We start from the raw sequence: 24,503 nt of genomic DNA, 5'->3' as shown, positions 1-24,503 counted from the left end.
TAAAATAATTATCAAGATCAGGATGGGTGAGTAGATTTTGTGCCTGGACTGATGCATTTTCATGATGATCTTGCATGGTTGCTTCAGAGTTGTCAGCTGCTCTTAGATACATAAGTGAACTGGCAGTGAAGTTGGTGGAAACTGTAAGTGTATTTGAGGTCAGAACAGGGGCCCTAATCTACTCTCTTCCAGCTTGCCTTCCTTTCCCTAGCTGCTGTATTTTGTAGATATCTAGACTGCTATCAGCTAAAAACTTAGGGCCAGGTTCTTTACTCTACCTTTGCCAGTGGGAATTACCAGGGTGCAATGTTTAATTTGTAATGAAAGAGGTGCCGGAGTTCAAGCAATTAGGGCTCAAGCAATATTTTTACTTTCATAACTGACGCAGCAAGTCCTTAGGTACCGGGGCTCAGCCCTGGCACAAATTAAGCACTACTAGGGTGCCACTTTTGCACACCTGGGATACTGGGCTTCTCTAATGTTTGACAGATTCCCTCTAGCCACCAATGTCAAAGCATTCTGGCCACTGACACAGTCTTCCCTTGCCATGCCCCTATTCTGAGATTTGTGCAGGGAGTCGCCATTGTGCTGCCTATACCACTGCTGCATTCAGGGAATTCTCCATGGGATTGTTCTGTCCCCTTTATGGTGCTGGAAAAGTGTAAAGGAATTGTAGTAGGGGACAGAATCTGCCCCCTTAACTTTGCAGCCCATTGAGGAGAGATTTCAGAATTGGTCCCTCCATTGAGAGTATTGAAACAGCCTGTATGCTAATTCGGTTGTAGTTTTAATTTTTGAAGTAACTTGATCACTTGTGAAATCATTGGGTTAGTATTGGCCCAATTTCCTGTAAAGTTTGTCACAGCCAGGCTTAGAGAGGGAAGCGCCACGTTCTCTTCTAGCTGCCGCCATTTCTCTAGCATCTCTGAAATTTGGTCACTGTGCCTCTTATGGCTATAATGCTTCAGCCAGGGTTGGACTTTTAAACTTTGATTTTGCATTGAGTTGAGGCATTACAGGACTTCCAATTACATTTAAAGAAAGAGGCTTAAAGCAGGTCAATTGCTTGAAAAGCACAATAGTAGTGTTGGAGGTGGTGTCTGTGGAGGAGCGAGAGGCCTACCTGCCCTTCCTCTACCCCATAAAGTCTGGTTCTGCTTTAAAACACAAAATGAGAATTGAAATTGGCTTTTGGATCACAGACTGTTAAAGCCATTTGGACTCCTGGGGTTGGGGGATGGAAGTAGGTGTTGAAGTTGATGCACCTCCCGCCCCCCAGTACATTGGAAATCAACTTATTCAAATTACTAGTAAAAATGTGCACCAAATTTGTCATGCCCTTTTCTCTTATCCTTCTACTCTGAACTTCCATAGCAGTAAGATATGTTATTTAAAATCCTCACCACTGATTTAAAAACTAATGAAATTTAGAATTAAGTAGCCATATTCTAATAGCAATAAGTTAAGTCAAGTGTGGGTATTCCTGTACACTATTAAGGTAAGTCAAGTACTTCGAGCCTCATAACACCTGTGGCGTGGACCAGTGCCGTAGCAATACACACCCTGTTGTGGCTTGATGCTTAACAAGATGAAAAAAGTAACTGGAACATTTGTATTACTTGGATAGTTATCACACATTTTACAAGCCATGAAGTGAATTGCACAGCTTGCACTCTAACTTTTTTAATGAAAGCCTAAAACCTTTTTTATTAAATTTCAGCTTAAAATCACTGACTAAGAACTTGGAGTTATGACAGTCAGTTGCTCCAGATGAATTTGTACCCAATGCTGCATAATTATTAACCTGTTTTGAATTAAGAAGTTGCATTCATGCAAGAAATTGTGCTATGTTGATGCTAGAAAAAGCTCAAGTAAAATTTGTAGCCTCAAAAGGACACTGTCAAGTACGTTTTTATATTTTTATACATCCCATTGTTTGTAAATATCCTCTAAGCTTGAAAATAAAATTTATTTCCCTATCAGATTTGTCCTTTTCCATTTACATGGATTCCCTTGCTTCCCCTGTTTTAAAATGTCCTTGAAAACAACGTGTCTGTGTACTTGTTTGTGTGCCGGGATCATTGATAACATGAGCACAGCTGTGGGAATAGCATTTTAGTTAACTGTTACTGCTGAGGATGTATTACCTTTTTTTTTTTTTTTTTTTTTTTTTTGCTCAGATCTTTCAAAACATTTGACTCATTAAAAATGGATTTGAAGAGAATCACTGACAAGGAATGCTGGGTTTTAAACAAATACACATATTTAGAATCCACAGGACATTCCCCAAATATCTTACTACATCAAACAATTTTAAGGTAGTTCAAGTATGAGATTATCTACTTGACAGTATCTCTTAATGGCCAAAGTTATTGTGGAATTTTACTTCTATCTTCGAGTGATTGTTCATATCCATTCCAATATAGGTGAGTGCGCGCCCTGTGCACTGGTTCCCGGAACTTTTTCCCCTTTGCAAGCCCCATAGGGTCGGCTCAGGCGCCCCCTGGAGTACCGTGCTCATGCCGCAGTACATAGGGCGCTGCCGACCCTGTGGGCCCTCAGTTCCTTCTTTCCGCCTGTGACAGTTACTGGAACATCTGCCTCTTGCTCAACAAGTAGCATCCCCTCGTTTTTGCATAGACTATTGTTGTTAATAGACTGTTAACGTTAAGAATAGTGTTTTAAATAGTTAGATAGTAGCCCTCAGGGGCTTCAGGTTGGGCCATGCCTGGCTCAACTGGCTTCAAAGCCTGCACTGTGTGTGCGAAGGCTTTCTTCGTGAGTGACCCTCATGACCGCTGCCTCGGAGAGCAGCACAGAAGAGACAAGTGTCGCACGGGGCCCCTCCCGCAGTCCTCCTCCACCTCCCCGGATGATGTGGCCACCAGGGACCATAGGGCACCACTGCCAGACTTCCGAGCTCACCAAGATCTGCTCAAGAGGGTGCTGAGCAACCTAAACTTGGAGCCCAAGGAGATGTCAGAGGAGGAAGACCCCCTTGTCAGGGGCGGCAGGGCCATCAAGGGTGGCCTTACCAGTGCACGAGAGGGTCTTAAAGTTGGCCAAGGCCCTCTGGCAGACCCCTGCCTTGGTTGCCCCTACCCCGAAGGGCGCCGAAAAATAGTACTATGTGCCTGCTGAAGGGTTCGAGTATTTATATAACCACCCTGCCCCGGGTTCACTGGTAGTGGACGCAGCCAACCAGCGGGACAGGCTGGAGCCTCAGGGTAACACCCCTAAGAACAAGGATTGTAAAAAGTTAGACCTGTTTGGCCGCAAGGTCTATTTGTCGGCAACCCTGCAGCTGAGGATCGCTAACCACCAGACGCTCCTCGGGCGGTATAATCTTAACCTCTGGTCCTCACTGCAGAGGCTTGCTAAGATTTTACCCCAGGTGTTACCCCAGGATCAAGCAGCGGACTTCACTACTGTCATCGAGGAAGGCGCTGCAGTGGCAGGAGCGGCCTTACAGATGGCTAGTGACATGGCGGATTCTGCCAGCAGGGCGATGGCTTCGGCCATTGTCATGCACCACTGCTCCTGGCTACAGTCATCGGGGCTGTCCCAAGAGGTCCAGCAAGCCATCCAGGATCTGCAGTTCGATGGTGCTGGCCTCCTTTTGGACAAAACCGACGACAAACTCCATGCCCTTAACGATTCGAGGGCCACGCTGCGATCCCTAGGGCTTTATACCCTGCAGGCCTCGAGGCATCAGTCTCGGCCTCAGGCCTAGCGACAGCCTCAGCCTCCCCCGAGGCAGCCCCCCAGACCCGCTCAATCCAGGAGGGGTCGGGACCGGTTCTGGGCGCCTAACCGCCGCGACCGCTCGGGTTCATGGGCAGGGCCCCAGCAGGGCCCAAGCAAGGGTCAAAATAATAAAAAGCCATTTTGATGGTGCGCACGAGGGTGGCACTCTTCCTTTTCCCCTGGATCTCGCCCGGCCCTTTGCCCAAAGACTCCGGCCATATTACACCGAGTGGTGAAACATCACCTTGGACTGCTGGGTCCTCGGTGTAGTCCTCAGGGCTTACGCCCTCCAGCTTATGGCCTTCCCCCCAGATCCCCCCCCCACCCCGTCCTTCTTCAGGGATCCCTCTCACGAGCATCTCCTCATACAGGAAGTCTACTCCCTCCTCCAGCTAGGGGCTGTGGAAGAAGTCCCTCCACAGGAGAGGGGAAGGGGATTTTATTTGCGATACTTCCTAATTTTCAAGGCCAAGGGGGATCTGAGACCCATATTAGATCTCCGCCGTCTGAACAAGTTCATCAGACGCCTCAGGTTCCGCATGGTTTCCCTAGCCTCCATCATTCCTTCCCTAGATTCAGGGGACTGGTATGCTGCCCTCGATTTAAAGGATGCATATTTTCATATTTCTATCCTTCCCCGTCACAGAAGGTTCCTCCGGTTTGTGGTAGCTGGCTGCCACTACCAGTTCTCGGCCCTCCCCTTTGGCCTCTCGTCCGCCCCCGGGGTTTTTACGAAGTGTACGGCGCTGGCGGCCCACCTGCGCCGCAGAGGGGTCCAGATATTCCCATATCTGGACGACTGGCTGATCCGGGGCAAGTCCAGGGCCCATGTAAGGAACAGCCTGGATCTCACTTGTGCAACATGCACCAGTCTGGGGCTGCTCATCAACGAGCAGAAGTCCGTTCTCACCCCGGTGCAGGGCATAGATTTAATCGGGGCCATCCTGGATGCCACCCAGGCCAGAGCCTTCCTCCCACAGCCTCGCTTTGAGGCAATGGCGGCCATAATCGACGATCTCCACAGGTCCCCCACGATGACAGCCAGGCACTGCCTCCAGCTGTTGGGACACATGGCGGCCTGTGCATACATGGTGAAGTTGGCTCGCCTCAAACTCAGGCCTCTCCAGGTGTGGCTGACCTCGGTGTATGCCCCAGCCAGGCACCCCTTAAACATAGTCACGGTTCCCACGCAAATACTGACCTCTCTGAACTGGTGGAAGGACCCAGGGGAGGTATTGAAGGGAGTTCCCTTCCGAGACTTGACACCATCAGTAACCCTGATTACAGATGCCTCAGATATGGGGTGGGGAGCCCACATCAGCGGCAACCTGGGCACCCAGGGGCTCTGGTCGCCAGTCGAGAGGTACCTCCACATCAATGTCCGAGAGCTCAGAGCAGTCTGCCTGGCCTGCAAGGTTTTCGTCAGATTTCTGAGGGGTAGGATGGTGCAGGTCCTCACAGACAACACGGCGGCCATGTTCTATATGAACAGGCGGGGGGGGGGGGGGCGCTCCTGGGCTCTTTGCCAGGAGGCCATTCAACTTTGGGACTTTGCGGTGAGGCACGACTTCCACATATCTGCCTCTCACCTCCTGGGGGTCAGGAACGACGAGGCGGACCGCCTCAGCAGGTCGTTTCTACCCCGACACAACTGGTCACTACACCTGGAGGTGATAAGTTTTATCTTCCGCAAGTGGGGTGTTCCCCAACTGGACCTGTTAGCGTCGTCCTGGAACAGGAAGTGCCTGAGGTTCTGCTTGCTCCGGGGTCGCGAGCTGGGCTCCATCTCCGACGCGTTCCTTATAGAATGGACGAGGACCTTGATGTATGCGTTTCCCCACATTCCGCTGCTGCCCAATGTCCTCTTGAAGATCAAGAGAGACAAGGCAGACATCATATTGATCGCCCCAGCTTGGCCGAGGCAGCACTGGTTCAGCATGCTGCTGGACCTGTCCATAGCCACTCCGCTGCCGCTCCCAAGGCATTACGACCTGCTCTCCCAGGACCACGGTTGCCTGCGCCACCTGGACCTGGACTCCCTCCACCTGACAGCATGGAGAATCTGTGGCTGATGGAGGGAGAGAGAGCCTGTTCCATGCAAGTCCAACAGGTTGTGCTCAGTAGCAGAAAACCTTCCAGTCCACCTTCCACCGGGCCAAGTGGAAGCGTTTTACCTGTTGGGCACAGTCCCGGGGTATCCCACCGAGCTGCTCGCCCATTCAAGCGATTTTGGAGTACCTCCTCCATTTGAAGCTCCAAGGTTTAGCACTGGCCTCCTTCAGGGTACACTTGGCGGCCATCTCAGCCTGCCATCAGCCGATGGAAGGGAGATCCTTATTTTCACACCCCATGACAGTCAGGTTCCTCAAAGGGTGGAGAGGCTATATCCGCAGGTCCATGACCTGGTGCCTCCCTGGGACTTGAACCTGGTCCTTGCCATGCTGACAGGACCCCCCCCTTCGAGCCCATGGCTACATGCCCACTGCTCATCCTCTCTTGGAAGGTAGCCTTCCTGGTGGCCATTACATCGGCTAGGAGGGTCTCCGAGATAAGAACTTTAACCTCGGAGCCCCCCTACACGGTCTTATAAAGATAAGGCCTGACTGAGACCCCCACCCAGCTTTCCTGCCTAAGGTGGTGTCTCAGTTTCATTATAACCAGGATATCTTCCTCCCTGTGTTTTTTCCTAAACTGCACGGTTTGGAGGAGGAGCGGAGATGGCTCTCCCTGGATGTCAGACGAGCCTTGGCCTTCTACATTGAGCGGACCAGGCTGTTCCGGAAGTCAACACAGCTGTTTGTAGCAGTGGTAGACCAGATGAGGGACTCACCTATCTCCACCCAGCGCATCACTGCCTGAATCAGGACCTGCTACGAGCGGGCGAAGGTGCTGCTTCCAGGCACTGTGACAGCGCACTCAACCAGAGCCCAGGCCTCATCGGTGGCCTTCCTGGGAAGAGTGCCCCTTGCAGGACACCTGCAGAGCAGCGACCTGGTCGTTGGTCCACACCTTCACGTCCCACTACGCCATCGTGCAGCAGGCGAGAGAGGACGCAGGCTTCGGCAGAGCCGTGCTGGCGAGAGCGGCTCAACGCTGACTCCTACCCACCTCCAAGGTATGGCTATTTGATCACCTATATTGGAATGGATATGAGCAATCATTCGAAGACAGAAAACAGGGTTACTTACCAGTAACTGTTGTTCTTCGAGATGTGTTGCTCATATCCATTCCACACCCATCCTCCGTCCCCGCTGTTGGAGTCGGCAGAAAGAAGGGACTGAGGGCCCGCGGGGTCGGCGGCGCCCTCTGTACTGCGGCATGAGCGCAGTACTGCAGGGGGCGCCTGAGCCGACCCTACGGGGCTCGCTAAGGGGAAAAAAGTCCCGGGAACCAGTGCACGGGGCGCGCACTCACCTATATTGGAATGGATATGAACAACACATCTCGAAGAACAACAGTTACTGGTAAGTAACCCTGTTTTTCACCTTTTAGAATTGTAATAGTTTAGCTATTTCTTGTTCACTTCATTTCTGTGTTTAAATTCTTACAGAATAGATAGTAAATTTAGAGAGCCTAGTTAGAATTCAAGTTGATTATACATTCCATGACTGTACTCTGTAACTGGTCTAGCTTTTTATAGTTTTGCAATACTTACTTTTAATGCTGTCAAAGACCATCTATTTTGATTCCAGAAGAACTTTTCTCTACATCAGTAGCATGAGACTGGGCCAGATCACAAGTATATTTAGTACTGTTAAAGATGTAAATGTTGGATCCTTGTTTAAAAAATATTAAAGAATCTAATCTTTCATTAATGACAGCTCTTAGGGCTTGATTTAACTTTGTGCACTATTGACTAAATATCTGGACAAGTAAAATGCTCCTACAGAATAAACATCAAGGTGTATTCTGTTGCAGCATGGATGTAACTTCAACAGTAAAGTACACCCAGAATGTAGCATCAAGTAGGAAAATGTGACCCGATTAACACTATTTACTGGCTGTACAGTGGAAAACTCTGCTGATGCAGTTGACAGTAGTTGTGTATATACGTGCACCTTAAAAAGCTACATTTTCACTACACCTTTGGCCATCTGCACTGAGCTGATGCCCACCATTCTGTCAGAGCTCAAGAGAGATTCCTAGAACTGCAGTAATTAACTTTTTTATCCACTAGCAGGCCGTGGGCCTTATGAATTGCTCTGGTGGACTGTGTATGACCCACAGGCATTAGGTGTTCATGGCTGTATGCCAATGAATAAGTACAATAAACCCTGATTTTACAGGCATATGCTTCACAATCAAAGTAAGTGTTAAAAGTTAAAGTCCACTGGAGCAAACAGTTTGCTATCATTTACTGTCTATACCTTTCTTGTATAGGAACTCCAGAAATTTGTTCCGTTTCTGGCTGTTTGCCCATACACAGGTCACGCTAGTCAGTCAAAGTAGCCCACTTACTGTCAACAGATTAGCATCATACAGATTTGTTACTGCAGCTTGTTTGTTGTGTAATGGAGAGCAGCAGTTAAGACGTGTATAACTAGGGAAGTCACTGAGAAGCTTGAGAGAAGTCTTTGGGCATTAAATGCTGCCTCAGGTCCCAAAGAAACCACAGGTACGCATTTCAGATGAGGCACAAAGAAGCTGTCTGGGGAAGCAGCAGGCCAGAAAGATAGTACGCTTCCTATGCTTGTACATCAGCACAAAGGCAGTCCATAACCCCCTTAGATCCTGCTTGCATACATACAATGCTCCATTGCAGCTAGCTCAAAAAAAGTTTATTTGCTTAAATATGTAACAACTATAAAATGCATATAGACTACATTTTCTATCCTGTGACTTTAATGGTTACTGGTAGGCTGTCATTGATTATACAAATGTCTAGTCATTGGCTTTACTTCCACACAAGTTCACCAAATCCAGCAACAGGTGCTGAAAGAGATTTTGAGTTATGTAGATTCACTTTGTCAGAATGTGCCAGTCTCTGATGAGGCAGCAGGGCAAAAAAATTAAAGCGGTCCCCCATTTTCTTAGGATTCATTAACATATCATAGCCTTGAAGCAAGTGTTCATACATTGCTTTGTCACTTGAATTCTGCAGTAGCACCTGAAAGAAATAATGAACATTAATTATGCCTTTACTCTTGTTCCTCCTCTCCCCCAACTAACCCTATACATAGATTCTGTGCTCCTGATCTTCCTTTCACTTACCAATTCTACACTGGTGAGATCCAAATGCGGTCTTATGCTGATTGGAATATAATCAAGTGTTACCTAAAGTTACTTTTTAATTATCTGCAATCAATGGTGTTTATACTTTAAAATTAAATTTTAATAAAACCCGCAACCACGCTGTTACATAGAAAAAAGCAGCTTTTTACATAAAACCAACTTCATAAGTGCTTATTTTAAGTAGAAGAAGCATTGTGTTTGCATTAGTAATGGTGTTCACATGCAATCACTGGACGATACCTGCAGCCGGATATCAATACCCATATTCTTTAAAAATTCCTGTTGCTTTATAGGTCCCAAGGTGGCTACTCTTCCCTGTGTCATGATTCGGAGATAGTTGAAGTCCACATCTGCTGTCAGGTCTGCTGTACCTGGAGCTATTAATACATCATGAAGTTTATGACTGCGGAAACTCTGAAAAATGAAGTTACACAATAACCTAAGCCAGTGCACTCCTCACTGGCAGTCTTTAGACCAAAAATAAAAAGGAATAAGACATGAGGAAATTTGTTTTTAAAGTTTACTTTCCGCAATTATATAAACAAACTCACTGATGACAGAAGCCCCTCTGTAGTTAAATCCCAATTTTGCAAATTCTACTCATGCAATCAGTTCTTCACCCAAAAGTAGTTTCACTGATTGCTGCATAGTATAGGAGATTGATAGCTTTTAGCTATAATACTCTTAATCATGGGTCTTCCATGGATGAATCTCTTTCAGAACGTTGGCTACTTTCTATAGTCATTGATTCAGTTATGCAGTAAGGAGTGAAAGATAGTTAAAATGCTGTTATTACACTTACTCTGAAAGTGTCAGTCTTAGTTCCATTATGACCATAATCAGCAATCAGTGCAGCCCCTCCATCCTTTTGAATACGACAGGCAAGTCTCTGAATGAGGATGCCAGCGTCAGGACATACTTCTACGTGATCTCTTGCTTCTTTACCCTAATGCAGGATTTAAGGATTAAATGCATAAATCAACACATACAAAGTAACTAACTGATTTGGAGTAAGAACATTTTTTAAGTTTCTCTTGTCTTGTACCTATTTTCACATTGTTTTGTCCTAGGTGGGTCATACACCATATTCAGCTGTTCTAGGTTATCCTAGTGGTTTCTTAAATTGGTTTTGGCCAATGCTTTCTTTAGTTAATATTTTATATGAGAACTGTATCATGGTGATAGAGAAGAAGTGGAAAAGCCCCTAGCATCAGGTTGCCATTACTATGCCATTATAATTGAAAGTTGAAAATACTTCAATCCACTCTCTCCCACATGGGCTCCCTCAGCTGAAATTTCTCATTATAACTCAAATATTTTTTAAATAGTTTGTTTGAAATTTTGCTTCACTCGGAAAATGTAGCTTTGATTTTAAAAGGTGACAGTGGTTTAGAAAAATGCAGTTATAGTCACTTGAAAATAGTGTATTAGGCAAATCCAGCCTCAATTCAGCAGAACACTCAAACATATTGCTGTGTGTCTGAATTTAACCACAATTCAAGATTGTCAAGTAACAGGATCCCATAATCAAAAATGAATAATCAGATTAGTACAGCACCATACAAAATACAGAAAGGACAGATATAAACTGCCATTCTTGGTGTAAAGTAAAGAGCTGGCCGTTTCTTTCTCCCCAATATAAATGGTGAGATGCCAGCAGTTTTGCATTCTCCAACCTACTTTTCAAGCCTTCTGTTTTTCATAGGGTGTGAGACAAAGAAACCCCTTTTGTGAATGGAAAAATACTTTCCCGTGATTGATTTTGCCATATGTTTTAATGTTTTCTTTTACTTCATTACTAATGGAATTTCCTTTATGGTATCTTTGTTACATGATTTATAAGCAAAATCATGCTGGTCATTATTCCTAGCAGCTGGGACAACCAGCAGTTCCCAAATACATCTTTTAATGGACCCCTGTTTCATCACTGCTGAAAGCATCTGCAATAACAATTGCTCCTGATCAATCAAGCAGTCCTGCTTATATCTCTGTAGACATTTTTAGTAATTTGAGGGGGGGTGTCTCTTTCCTGGACATCTGTTTTCCCACAGACTTGGAGGTGCCAGCTATGATGGATTATAGTCTAATACTCAAATCATCAGAAATTCCTAAATACAGGTCACTTACAGGTTATGGACCAAACACTGTAGACTTACTTTTCAAACAAACACACACACACTTTGCAAATACCATAAAGGTTTTGGGAGAACAGTTACCATGTAAATAAAATTAACATTCAAAGAAGAGGACTAACAGGATTAATATTTACTAATGGGTACCAATAATATGCTTAAGAGCTTTGCTGATTCAGAGCCAATGACGGGGAGATAGTTTGGGGGGTAAGGTGCTAGCGTCGGCCTCAAATGCCAGCTCTGCCAAAGATTTCTTATTTAGTATTGTGTCTCCCTCTGCCTCAGTTCCCCATCTGTAAACTGATACTTTGTCTATGTAGGCCCCAGTTCTGCAAAGACTGATGCATGTGTTTAACTTTATGTCCCATGCACCCCCACTCAGATGGCATAAAGTTAAGCACAGGTGCAAGACTTTTCAGGAGCAGGACTTTAGAGTGTAAGCTCTCTAGGACAGAGGCTCTCTTTTAGTAGGTTTACATACAGCACTTCACACAAGGGGCCAAGAGCTACTGTCATGCAAACAACAGAATGCATTAGAGTTGTTGCTACTAACTTCACAAAGATGTGCCATCTTGAACATTCACATGAGCAAACAGTCTTGGGCAAGAACTGTCATAGCCATCATTACGCTTGGAAAAGGAGAGGTGGGGTGACAGTAAGGTTTTGTAACTATTAACTGCTCCTACTTATTAGTCATGAGGAGCAAAGCTCAACACTTTTCCTGAAACAATACAACTTTTAACTTCTAATGAGGCGAACAAGATCACCCAATGATATTCTGTGAAGTAGTATATTCTCAGATGAAGACGTTATGGGAGTCTCAGAAACTGTAACTAAAGAGCCAAGACCTGATGCTTGAAAGAGTAGGGCAGTGCGAATCTCATGTAATTCAGGTAGACAATCTCACCTGCATAAAATATTCTGTAGCAGGGGTGGTAGATGGTGCCAGAACAAACCGCAGTTGGTCGGGAACTTTTGGATCTATATCAATCAACACTTCACGCCATCCTTGTTCTGTTCTCTATTTAATAAACCAAAAATATTTACTTGATGTTCCGAACTAGCCCATCAGAATTCAGCCTATTTATCTATTAGATTTAACTAATGGTTTATCAAAATGTATAGGTGCTTGTACAGTTTTATAAAAATATCAAAATGTACCTTGGATCAATATCCACCCAGAAACCCCAGCCAACTGCGTTTAGGGGAAGACTGGGTTATTAGACTGCTCTGAAGGTCAATAAATGCAGGCTGAAATACATCCATGGAGGAGTAAATTTAAGAGTTGGCACTTTAAGGAATCTGCCTTCAGCTCCCTCCCATATAAACAGACAGGGCTGTAACTTAAGTACATCAGCTGATTGCAACCTCTCATTTTATCATAATTTAACACTGTTGTTCAAATTCATATGAACAATGATCTCCAGAATTTTCAATATTTCAGACAGATTCAGAAATGAAAGCTCTTCATTATATATAAATTGTAAGCGATGGGATTAGTGAACAAGCCCTAGTTTGACTCTGTAATGCGTTTTAGTCCCTTAAACATCCCTTAAACAGAAAATCACACACAACAGGCTTCCAGATGTACCTGAAATTTATGTATTGGCAAGGCATCAAAAAATTCATGTGCTAAATAAAAGCTGTTACCTGTTTAAAAGAAAGTAAAAAGGTCATCACTATTTCAACATAAAAAGTCAGTAACAGTAATATTTTCCATTTCTAATAGCACCTTCCATTTGGGAATCAAAATGTACTTTATAAACATGAATGAATGAAGCTAGTCAACATCACTGTGAGAGATGCAATTATTATTAGCCCCATTTTATCTCCACTTGAGGCACAGATACAGAAAGACCAAATTTTTCTGGCCACTATCTTTGGATGCCTCCATTTTTGGGTTCCTACCTTGAGCCTGATTTTCAGAAGTGCTGGGCACCCACAAAGTGCAGCTGAAGTCAATGGGACCGGTATGAACTCACCACCTCTGAAGAACAGGCACATAGTGTGTCAAGATGGGCATCCAAAAATTAAGGACCTCAGAATCAGTGGCCACTTAAGAAAATCTGGGCCCAAACCTTGTCCAGGATTCCAAAAGAAGTAGGGGCTATTTCATATAGAATTACTACTTTTCAGTGCATAACTACACTGCAGAGAAGTTCTCCGTTACAAAAAAAGTCACAAATGAGTGCAATTACAATTTAAAAAAAAATAAGTCTAACCATAACTACCTTGTGGTACATCTTGCAGCTCTTGGTACCAGAAGATTGGAATTCCAGTCTTACTAATGCCTTTCATGTAGACAGGGGAAGTAACATCAAGCTCTGGTTGTATCTTCCCTCCTGTCAGTGTCAATGCTTGGAGCTCACTTAATTTGGGGCTCACCTCTACCAGATGAATAGAAATGTCACATTGATTGAGTAAAGAGCCAAGCTGGTTGAAGACCTATAAATAGAGAAGGAGGAATTCTGTTAGAGACAATTGTGTACTACAGCGCAGTAGACTTGTGTTTGGAATTCATTTTAAATATTTGTGCTGTTGGAGACTATGAAAAATGTGAAGGGAGCATATCTAGGGTAAAATCCTGGCCCCTCTGACTTCAGTGGGACCAGAATTTCATCCTTGGTCTCTGGGGAGGAGGATACCTAGCTATCTAAGCTAAGGACTGATCCTGTCAGCCTAACTTATGTGAGTATTACCATTATAGCTGGGGCACGTTCAGGTCACTAGACAGCAGCAACAACAGGAAGCTGCATATCTTTATTCCCATAGTGCATATTAAATTATGATAGCAGCAAGGCCCCATGGGAAAAATCAAAGAAAGTGAGGACCAAAATGAAACGGTAACTGCCCCCATAGGGTTGCCAGGTGTCCAGTTTTTGACTGGAAAGTTTGGTCAAAAAGGGAAACTGATATCTGTTGCATGCAATAACTGGCCTGCACCACCGGGGGGCAGGAAGAGCAGCTGCTGCAGCTGGAGCCTAGAGAGAGGTACTGGTGGCTCCCCCTTCTGCCCCACTCTCCCCACCACCTCCTGGAGCATGGCTCCTTCTTCCCGTCCCAGTCACCTCCCTCCACCCCCAGAATGCAACTCTCCCTCTCCTGCCATGCCCCAGTCACCCTCCCTCTGTCCCCGGCCCACAGCTCTCCCTGCCCTGCCTTGCCCCAGTCACTTGCCCATGGAGCATGGCTCTCCCTCCAACATCCTGCCCATCACCCCTCCACCCCTAGAGCCCTACTCAGCTGGCAGGGGAAGGGAAGTGGAGAGAGCAGCCAGTGTCATTAGGGCGGAGAAGAGTGGGAGGTTGGGGCCTTGAGAGAAGAGGTGGGGCCTTGGGAGGAAGAGGCAGAGCATGGGTTGGTGGAGGTTCCGGCATTCAATGTCCAGTTTTCCCCAATTAGAAAGTTGGCCACCCTATCTCCCCCCACTCCCTGCCAAAAGTGACAATCAATCCAGGCTGAGAGATCATTAAATGAAAACTCCTCCCCCATAACTGCAGGATCCTTGTACAATAAGAGGGGCCTCCACTTTTGCTCTCCTTGAAATCATGGAAACTTTGCCATTGACTTCAGCAGGAGCAGGACCAAGCCCTATGGTTCTACAAAACAACTCCTCAGGCTAGAGGATGGAAAAACAGATCCACCTCCTCAAGAAGAAATGGCAATAAGTGAATGCTTACTAAGAGTAACAGGTGTCTGGCATAAAGAAGCAATTTCACTGCAACTTAAAGCAAATTTTGCTTTTGAACTGTACTGATTCACCAGCAATCTCTGATTTTTCCAAAGTAGGGCATATGAGAGCAATGTATATTATACACTCCACAATTGTTGTTACATTAGACTTTTGTTTGCGTCTGAAGGAGTGGGAGCTCCTAATGTATTTCCTGCAGTAATTAATTCCAATAACAACTTTCCTTTTGGCTGGTAATTTAATTATTGAATAATTGAGAAATGGGAATTACATCAGAAAGGGTCTGATCCTAAAAAGTGATGTACCTCTGCCACTCCCACTGGAGTAAACAGGAATTCAGGCTACTCAGCATCTGAGGTTCAGGCCTGTAATTAGTCCTGTTTCTGAAGCTCACATTAGGGCCTTCTAATTACAATCAGCAACATTCATATAAACTGCTTACTACCCTGTGTAAATCTTTTCTATAAATGTATTCTAATGGGATACTCTACTCTCTCCCTCTATGACAGTGGTTCTCAACCAAGGGTACATGTACTCCTGGGGATATGCAGAGGTCTTCTAGTGGGTACATCAACTCGTCTAGATATTTGCCTAGTTTTACAACAGGCTATATTAAAAGCACTAGACTAAACTAAAATTTCATACATACCATGACTTGTTTATACTGCTTTATATACTAAACACTGAAATGAAAGTAATTATATTCCAACTGAATTATTTTATAATTATGTGGTAAAAATGAGAAAGCAATTTTTCAATAATAGTGTGCTGTGACACATTTGTATTTTTAGTCTGATTTTGTAAGCAAACAGTTTTTAAGTGAGGTGAAACTTGGGGTTACACAAGACAAATAAGACTCCTGAAAGGGGTACAATAGTCTGGAAAGGTTGAGAGCCACCGCTCTATGAAGTTGTGTATGACAGTGGATTAGAGAGGGATCTACACAATAATTGTGCTTCTAGTATCCAGTGTTCTCATCTCACTTCTGAGCTCCCCAGTTTCCTCACTAAAATAACAGGAATGCAGATGGATATGCTTACGTGAAATTCAACGTCACAGTCTAGTAACCAAAATGCATTCCGTTAATAAGGAAGTTTCAACACATATTATAGCATTTCATTTCTGATTTCAGGTTTCAATAGCTGTGTGAGCAAAAGAGAACCCCAAACTAATAAACCCAAACAAAGAGAATATTATATTCTTTTTACCTACCCTCAAAATATCATCTGTAAGAGTGCCCCTACCTGGGCCCAGTTCCACCAACTGGAAAGTTTTAGGTTTGCCAGTGGCCATCCATTCACTAATATACCATATTCCTATTAACTGTAGAGAAGAAAATACACAAGTTACTAGAATTTATAGCATTAGTGATACCTACACCTGCAGTTCACCTATAAAAAAATAGAACATTTAAATTATTTTACCAGTCTTACAGCATGTCTGCCCTGAAAAGTGGCTTTTTAAAAATCTCATCCTTTTACTAAGCAGCCAACTGACTTCTGAACCTCTAGAGCAGAGGTCCCCAAACTGTGGGGCAGAGGAATGTTTGGGGGGGCATGGCTGTGCCAGCCCCTATGGGGAGCAGGGAGGGAGCGCTACCCAATCCCATTCTGACCCCAGCTTGGCCGTGGCACATGGCCTCAGTGCCTAGCTCCTCACCCCACCCATAGCCCTGCTCCCAGCCCCAACTGCGGGGACACAGACAGAGGTGAAGGGGACATGGGGTAAAACGTTTCAAGACCATTGCTTTAGAGAGAGCAGATCTGATTACTGTCAGCCCTGAAGATCTACAACAGATCTAGGAGACTGACCTGGATTCTTTTCTGGCTTGTGTATCAAAAGAATTATCACTTGTGGACACCACAGTGGTGTACTTTGGGTGTCCAGTGCCCGGGAGCCACTATTTGTATTTGAACCCCCTTTCCCCACACCGGCGGGGAGTCTGTGGGCCCATTTCTTGCTCTCCCCCTCTCCCCTCCCTGTGGGGGCGGCAGGTGCAGTGACAGTGGCATACCGAGAGGCCAATGCCCCAAGGCGCCATGGCCTGTGGGGGGTGGAGGGGAGAAGGGGGCTACCAGTTGGGACCTCCTTGGAGGAGCTGCCCCTGCTGACATCCCCAGGGAGCAGGAGTGAGAGGGGCAGATGCCCCCAGGCCACCCGGCAGCAGGGAAGACTGTCCGGCCCCTGCGCCACCGGGATCCCCACGGCAGAGCCACGAGGGATGTCAGCAGGGATGGCTTCTCCTCTGAGGGCCAGGCTGGTGCTCCCCCACAGGCCGGCACCCAGGGACATGGCCCCCCTCGGTACGCAAACATCATTGATGACAATACATTTTCACTTAGAACAGAATTTGGCTTGCACAGTCTTTATTACTGGTGATGATGCATCAATCAGAAAGAACATAGTTGGACTTCCAGATCCCAGACTGAGTTTTCAAGCTTGGAAGTTAGAACAATTTTTACTTATGAACCAAACAAATTTGGTACGAAAATAATTTATACCCAATACATGTTAAGCCCCCAAATGCTTTCTTCTTTAAACAAAGTCACTTTTCAGATGTCTATTTTTGCTTTTCAGCAAATGTTGTCGACATGGTAACATATATGACCACATGCTCATAAATTGTATTTGTAACAGTATGTTTTAAGGATGCAAGGAACATTTTAAAAATTAATTTATTTTATATTTTACCTCCCCAAAGATTTGACTTATTTCAGGTGAAGTAACAAAATCCCCCTTCTCTCCCAGCATGTTATGGTGCATATAGTAACCCTAAAGGAAAGGAAAGGAAAGAGAGAAATGAATAATATCACATTTATTTTCTGTTTATGGATATGTAAATCTTCATATTCCACTGGGCTTTAAAAAGTAAATCACTTTCCAGTCTCCTGAAGGAATGTAGTCATTTTAATGCTGAAAAAAATTAAACAAATCCAAAATACCCTGTGAAACAACTATGGAAAATGGTGGGGGTTTGACTGATGCAACAACAAATTTTACATCAAGGAAAAAATAAGAAATGTAAAGGAAAATGAGTAAGTGTTAAAACACTTAAAACATTAATTTTTATTACTCAACCAATTACTTCCCCTTTTTATGAGACCCTAGAAATCTAAAACTGACAATGTTCTGTATGACAGATTAATGTTCTTTGATCATTGATCAGCACAGGTTAAAATTACATAGTTGTCAATTCCATTTGAGAGAGGATACTCTGATTTGTACAGCACTCAATTAATTCTTTTGCAGACTTTACAGCCAAAGAAGTCGTCATTCTTCACATCACAAAGGAATTGAGCATTGCCATAATAACTGGAATTAACGAAGTGAAGGAGGAGATGGTGCCAAGCTAACTAGAACAGACACACATCCAATGAGATATTAAACAGCTAAGAGGCTAGCCAGGAGAAACCTGATTGCAGATGCTTATTTGAGAGAGAATTCTGCTATTGCTGACAGTGCAATGCAAATGAGAGGTGTACATCAGAAATTATAAAGGAAAATGTAGTCAGGAAATGAGGGAAAATCTCACTAACAAACTCTCCTTCCATCTCCCACTGAATGATCACAGCGTTTTCCCAAAAGGGAATTTTTGTGTGTTTTCCTAACATCTGCCACTCATGAATATTTCTGTAACAGACCCACATGAGTGAGTCTTTAGTTTAGTGGTGTGGTTTCCTCAAGAGCAGTGGTAGAATTCCAGCACATATCATCCCATTATTCCTCAGAAGGAAACACACACAGACAAAGTGACACTGGTGGCACCCCTGGGATGTCTGTTCTGTCCTACCACTCAGAGAGTGGGGCAAAGGACTAGACAACTCGATTACATAGGCACATTTAGGGGGTCTTGTCTACATTGCAAACCACTCCTCTGCTTCCCAGCTCTATCCCAAATAAACCTTCCCCAAACCAGAGCAAGCCAAACCAGTTATACGAAGGCATTAACTGAGTTGCCACTGTTAGCTGTCCTGGTTACTATTATCCATGATATGATATGATGTGATGTGATGTGTGGTGCAAAGCCAACCATTAACAGGTTACCAGACTGGTTAAGAACTGTAGTAATAGCAGGTCTAATTTAGAAGAAACAAAGACATGCTTTGAACGAGCTAGGAGTTTATGAAACGTTAAGGCTCATCAGATCCACTTGCTGGGAAGTTATCTGTGTCACGCTAAGACCACTCAGATGCAAGGTGCAGTACGTATACCTTCACCGGATTAGTCAGGACTTCCCGCATATATTCAGCGACTGAAATGGGGCCGGTTGACTTGATTTTGAACAGGAGATGCTTTAGCATGGGGGTAATCGGACTGCCCTCTTCGGCTTCGCTTCCTGCACTGAAAGGCCGGCACCGCCCTGCAAACGCTGGAGGGGAGGACACGACACAACACAACACAACACAACACAACATAGGCGCCCCACGAGGCGTTACTTTCCGTGAGACACAATTCGGCCGCTCGCCGAGCCAGCCGGGTAAGGGCGAGCCCGGCCAGCTGCAGGGGGGCGGGGCGGGGTTGCCAGCGGATTTGGCCCAGCAGCCGGTCACGTTAATCCCAGAGCGTCAGACGCCCCTCCCCCCCGGGATACCCCCCTCCGCCGGTGTCCGTGTGTCGGGGGGAGGGGCACGCTCTGTTAGCTCGGAGCGGGGGCGCCTCCTCTCCCCAACGCCCGGGGGGGGGGGGGGGCCTCGGGCGCGGAGCAGGGGCGGGGCGGGGCAGGGCGGGGCGGGGCGCTCCCCTGCGCCCGCGGAACCTAGAGGAGGAAGACATTGCCCCGGCCACCGTTGCTGGGGGCCCGCCTGTTACCATGGTGACGGAGGAGCCGCGGCTGCCAGGAGACGCCCAGTACAGCGGCGAGCAGAGAGCGCGGCGCCGGCAGCCGGGTCATGTCTGCAGAGCACGAGCACGAGTCCTCCGTGCCCTTTGACCTGCCCCCTTTGACCTGACGCTGCCAGTTCCTGGCTGCTCCGTCGCCGCCCCGAATACGGGCAGGGAGCTGAGGCCGGGCCAGGGCACAAACGACGCTGGGAGGGGTGACGGGTTTCCCGGGCTGGGCGGCGGGCGCCTCGCCTCTCTCCCCCTTTTCAGCCTGGCCCCTCTGTCACTCACGCTCCACCTCCCTTGCAGGACCTGCCACCTCCCCGTGGCCCTGTCCGGAAGTAGACGGACTGCGCATGCGCGCGGGGGGGGGGGGGCCGCGGGTTGCCTTGTCTGTCCATCGCTGTGCCGGGCGGGTGGTGATGATGATGGCGGAGGTCGGTCTGAGGGACCCGGACGAGATTGAGGAGGAAGATGGAGCCGGAACCGGCTTCACGCTGCAGGAGGTGCTGCGCCTCGGGGGCACCAAGGTGAGGAAGAGGCGCCGGGGAGGGACGGGACGGGGAGCGCGCAGCTGGCACGCGCGTGAGCACGTGGGGCCCTGAGAGCGCTCAGCCTCCCTCCTTCCCCCCCGGGAGGGGGGCTCAGGGGGCGCGCGGGCCTGTGGCGGGTGGGAGCCGCTCGAGGGGGAGGGGGCGGTCCCGAAGTGGTAACGAGCTAGAACGTCTCCCCTGGCACGCTCCGGCCCGGTCTGGTCCCGCGCCAGGACTCCTCTTCTCTCTGCACTAGCCGCCCCTGCAGGGAAAGCACAGCTGTCCTGGCACTCAGGGCGAGAGGTTTTACTTCTGTGGGTGCTTTACATCAGTGGCTCTCCACCAGGGGCACAGGGGCACCTGCGGGTGAGCAGAGGTCTTCCAGGAGATACATCAGCTCGTCCAGATGCGGTATTTGCCTGGTCTTACAACAGGCCATCGGAATAGACCCAATGTGAATAAAAACTTAATTGTTGCTGTTGCTTCACTGCCTCCCAGAATGACAAGGCTCACAAGTATAGCCTGATTTTAATGTATGAGTTGTTTAATAGGGTTATAGGTTTGCCAAGTGCTTGGATTAGAAGATTCTTGTCCTAAATCAGGCTCCAGAAGAATTTATATAAGGACCCCTGGGTGTACAACAGGGGGTTTCTAATTTGTACAAACCAAATTTGTACAATTTTATAAGTTTTATTAGGATAACATAAAATGATAGACAAATGACTGATATAGAGAAAATGAACAATCTAATGGATAATACAATCTTAATTTTAAAGACTCATGTAATATATATATTTCTATGATATGCTTTGGATTAATATACTCACACCCTTCCCTGGTTGAGAGAGATGTTTGATTCCTCAACTCTTGAGTAGAGGGGTGGAATAAGCACTGCTAGAGAGCTAAGAACTATAAACTAAGACTACAAATAAGACTATAAAATGAAGAAGGAAAATCTTAACACAAACTAAAGAAACTTCAAGCAAGAGTAGATGATGATCGCACCAAATAGCATGATCTTCCCCTTCTTATATCCCAAGAATATGGGTTCTCCTTCTAAGTCCATATTTGGATTTTCCACCCCCAAATTATTGGGGTATGCATACTCTATAGGCTGGCAGGTTCATGAATATTAAGGATATCCATGACATTATCACTTATTCCATGACTTCACCGATGTGGGTTTTGTAGTGTACTAGTTTAGGCCTGACATCATTACTTTCAACGCTTGTCTAGGCCAAAGGTCCTGAGTATATGTATGCTAACTGCTAACTCATTTAGGACAAACATGACCATATATGTCTTGTTTTTGTTATACCGTCAACACTTTCAACACTAGTTCCCGAATATGTATATAATAATAATAACATAGCTGTCATCCAGGATGTCCTGTAAGGTACCTTGCATTACAGCAAACTATATATAAATTTATAATTCTATTATAATCACACAATCATACTTAAATCTATGAGAAAAGATATATATCTATATATAATGCAAGCAAGCAGGCTAGTTCTATAGGCTACACAAGTGAAAAACAGGTTCAAGTATTACACTCAAATGTGAGTACAGTATTTATATTCCAATTGAGCTATTTTATAATTATATGGTAAAAAGGAGAAAGGAAGCAATTTTTCAGGAACAGTGTACTGTGACACTTGCATTTTTATGTCTGATTTTATAAGCCAGTAGTAGTTTTTAACATGAGGTCAAACTTGGGGTACGCAAGACAAATCAGATTCCTGAAAGGGGTACAGTAGTCTGGAAAGGTTGAGAACCACTGATTTTTATGGTGCCTGTTAGCATCACTGGTTGCTTTTACACATTTTACTGCCCTTTTTCTTTGTGTTTTTTGTTTTATGCAGCAAGATTATATCATGCTTGCTGCTCTGGATGAGACAGAGGAACTAGTGGATGGTGGTAAACATGGAGCAATCGATGACCTGGGGCAAGGTGAACTGGAAACATTTATTAATTCACTTGGTGTGTGCCAATATTCAAAAAAATTCATGGTGGTAGAGGAGAAGGAAGAAAAAGACAAGCCAGCAAAGAAAGAGAAAATCAGCAAAAAGGAAATCAGTGCCTCTTCACTAGAAGGAAAGAAAGAAAATCAAGTGAAAGAAAAGAAAGGAAAAGCACAGATAGATAATGTCAAAGATGGGAAGAAGAAGCCAGCTCATTGTAATGAAGCACACATTCCTACAGTGCCAGTGGTAAAGAAAGAGAAACAAGAAGAGGTATTTGAATTTCATGCAAGGCAATTACTGCTGATCAAACCAGGGGGCAAATGGTATGATCTAGAATACACCAATGAATTCACTTCTGAGCAACAAAATCAAATGATTGTATCAAAGTATAAAGCTTTGGCCCAAAGACTGTACCAGCAGGAGGCAGACCTGTATAAGAGTAAGACAAATCTTCAGAAGGGGACCTCCTCAGCTTGGATGAACACTGTTGTATCATCAGGTACACTCGCTGACAGGATGGCAGCCATGACTCTTCTTATCCAGGATGGTGCGGTCCACACTCTCCAATTTGTTGAGAACTTGGTGAACCTTATCAAAAAGAAGGGCAGCAGGCGTCAGAGCCTAATGGCTTTGGATACTTTCAAGGAGCTTCTCCTCTCAGATCTTTTACCAGACAATCGTAAACTCCACACTTTCTCTCAACATCCTTTCAACAAACTGGAGAAGCTTTCAAGTGGCAACAGAGATTCAAGAGATAGGCGATTGATGTTATGGTACTTTGAGCATCAACTGAAACACTTGGTGGCAGAGTTTGTGCAGGTATTAGAAACACTGTCCCATGATTCGCTGGTGGCAACTAAGGCTCGAGCCCTTGCAGTTGCTCATGAACTTCTCTGTAACAAGCCAGAGGAGGAAAAAGCTCTTCTTGTGCAGCTGGTAAACAAACTGGGAGATCCTCAAAACAAAATAGCCACCAAAGCCTCTTATCTTTTGGAGACCTTACTTCATAAACATCCAAACATGAAAGGAGTAGTGTGTAATGAAGTGGAGAGGCTTCTCTACCGATCAAACATTAGTCCAAAAGCTCAATATTATGCAGTTTGTTTTTTAAATCAGATAGTCCTCAGCCATGAGGAAAATGATCTGGCTAACAAACTGATAACTCTATATTTTTGCTTTTTTCGGAGTTGCATCAAGAAAAAAGAAGTTGAATCCAAAATGCTTAGTGCTCTTCTGACTGGGGTGAACAGAGCTTATCCTTATGCTCAGATTGGTGATGAGAAAGTGAAAGAGCAGATGAACACTTTGTTTAAGGTACTGCATCTTGTGAACTTCAGCACCAGTGTCCAGGCCCTGATGTTGCTTTTCCAAGTAATGGACTCTCATCAGACTATATCAGATAGATATTATGCAGCATTGTACAAGTAAGTGATTGATAAATTCATTGACTTGGTGATCTACATTTCATTTTGTGAAATGGTAACTATTAACTAAAAATATGGTTATAGAAACGTGAAGCACTTTATTTTGTCATTAATGGCATCTCTGATTTTTCCAATCTTCCCGTGCTAAAATTTCTGATGTTTGTTATTTAATGCTTACCTAGTTGTCCATCCCTTCTATAATGCAAATAGTAAAGAAATGATAATGACATGACAGTCACATGGGTCATGCAAACAGAATATTTAAACTTAATCCATTGTTTATGCATCATTTTCCAATTGTGTGTTTTAACCCCATAGTTAAGCTTGAAATTTATTGAGTCACTTGCTTTTGTGACTTCTATTTTAGCTGTCTAATTTTTGTTTTAATGACATTTTGCCTAAACTCTGTATCCATACTTTGGGGAGGGAGAGGGGAAGAATATCCTTTGTGTTCATGAAAATGTTGAGAATCCCAGCGTTAGACCACCTTAGAGGCCCTGCGTTATAAAACCATCCTTTTTGCAGCTGATTGTTTGGAATTTCCTTCAAAATCCTTAGATGCCACTTCTTAACTGATTAATCCAAGGGACTCGTATTCCCCTTTGTGCAAAACATGCTGCCTGTGCAGTGCCTTCCAGCTCATGGAACGTACAGAGGAGGTAACATGGGCAGAAGGGGGCCAGGCTAGGATTGGGGTTCTAGAGAGGATATAGACCCTTCTCCCCATAGTGCCTCACCTGTATGTACCATATCTGATGGCATTTCACAAAGCTGAACAGGTTAAGCAAGGGGTGGGGGTGTTTGTGGCAGCAGCATCATGATATTTGTAGAGCTCTGCAGTGCAGTAAGCTATTTAAAGCTGGTCTATACAGTTCATTTAATTGTTTCTGACCTGAAGAATAAGAGAGTGAAACTGATTTGACCTCAGGTGTCTGGCCTGACTATACAGTGCTCCA

General features: G+C 45.2%; 2 protein-coding genes across 3 annotated transcripts in view; one reads left to right on the top strand and one right to left on the bottom strand.

Moving 5' to 3' along the window:
• Positions 1-8,508: 8,508 nt before the first annotated feature.
• On the bottom strand, positions 8,509-19,823 carry NDUFAF7 (NADH:ubiquinone oxidoreductase complex assembly factor 7). 2 transcript variants are annotated; one of them, XM_067562681.1, is made up of 10 exons: positions 19,612-19,802; positions 19,014-19,171; positions 17,494-17,574; positions 16,015-16,125; positions 13,343-13,556; positions 12,703-12,761; positions 12,019-12,132; positions 9,782-9,925; positions 9,220-9,393; positions 8,509-8,854 (listed from the first exon to the last, which is right to left on the bottom strand). In XM_067562681.1, the coding sequence occupies exons 1-10, from the start codon at positions 19,691-19,693 to the stop codon at positions 8,642-8,644; spliced, it is 1,350 nt and encodes a 449-aa protein (XP_067418782.1). In that variant the 5' UTR covers positions 19,694-19,802; the 3' UTR covers positions 8,509-8,641. The 2 variants fall into 2 exon arrangements, 1 of the variants encoding a protein (XP_067418782.1); XR_010922489.1 differs by having other exon boundaries at positions 8,717-8,854; positions 9,220-9,356; positions 19,612-19,823.
• The window catches only part of CEBPZ (CCAAT enhancer binding protein zeta), a 25,991-nt gene continuing 21,219 nt past the window's right edge, over positions 19,732-24,503 (top strand). The window contains exons 1-2 of the mRNA XM_067562680.1: positions 19,732-20,153; positions 22,022-23,547. Of these exons, the coding sequence (XP_067418781.1) occupies positions 19,980-20,153; positions 22,022-23,547 (1,700 nt within the window). The 5' untranslated portion in view covers positions 19,732-19,979. The remainder of the gene's footprint in view (positions 20,154-22,021; positions 23,548-24,503) is intronic.

Source organism: Emydura macquarii, unplaced genomic scaffold (genome assembly GCF_026122565.2).
Source record: "Emydura macquarii macquarii isolate MOO-44397 ecotype Brisbane River unplaced genomic scaffold, CSIRO-AGI_Emac_v2 contig_2457, whole genome shotgun sequence".
NCBI lineage: Eukaryota > Metazoa > Chordata > Testudines > Chelidae > Emydura > Emydura macquarii.
This window is presented reverse-complemented; position numbering and strand designations above follow the sequence as displayed.

Excerpts from the sequence above, each read along its gene's own strand:
- NDUFAF7 (XM_067562681.1), bottom strand. The coding sequence starts at position 19,693 with ATGACCCGGCTGCCGGCGCCGCGCTCTCTGCTCGCCGCTGTACTGGGC. Across the intron at positions 9,926-12,018 it reads CTACAGAATATTTTATGCAG|GGTAAAGAAGCAAGAGATCA; the intron begins GTGAGATTGTCT and ends ATCCTGCATTAG. Across the intron at positions 9,394-9,781 it reads CTAAGACTGACACTTTCAGA|AGTTTCCGCAGTCATAAACT; the intron begins GTAAGTGTAATA and ends TTCATTTTTCAG.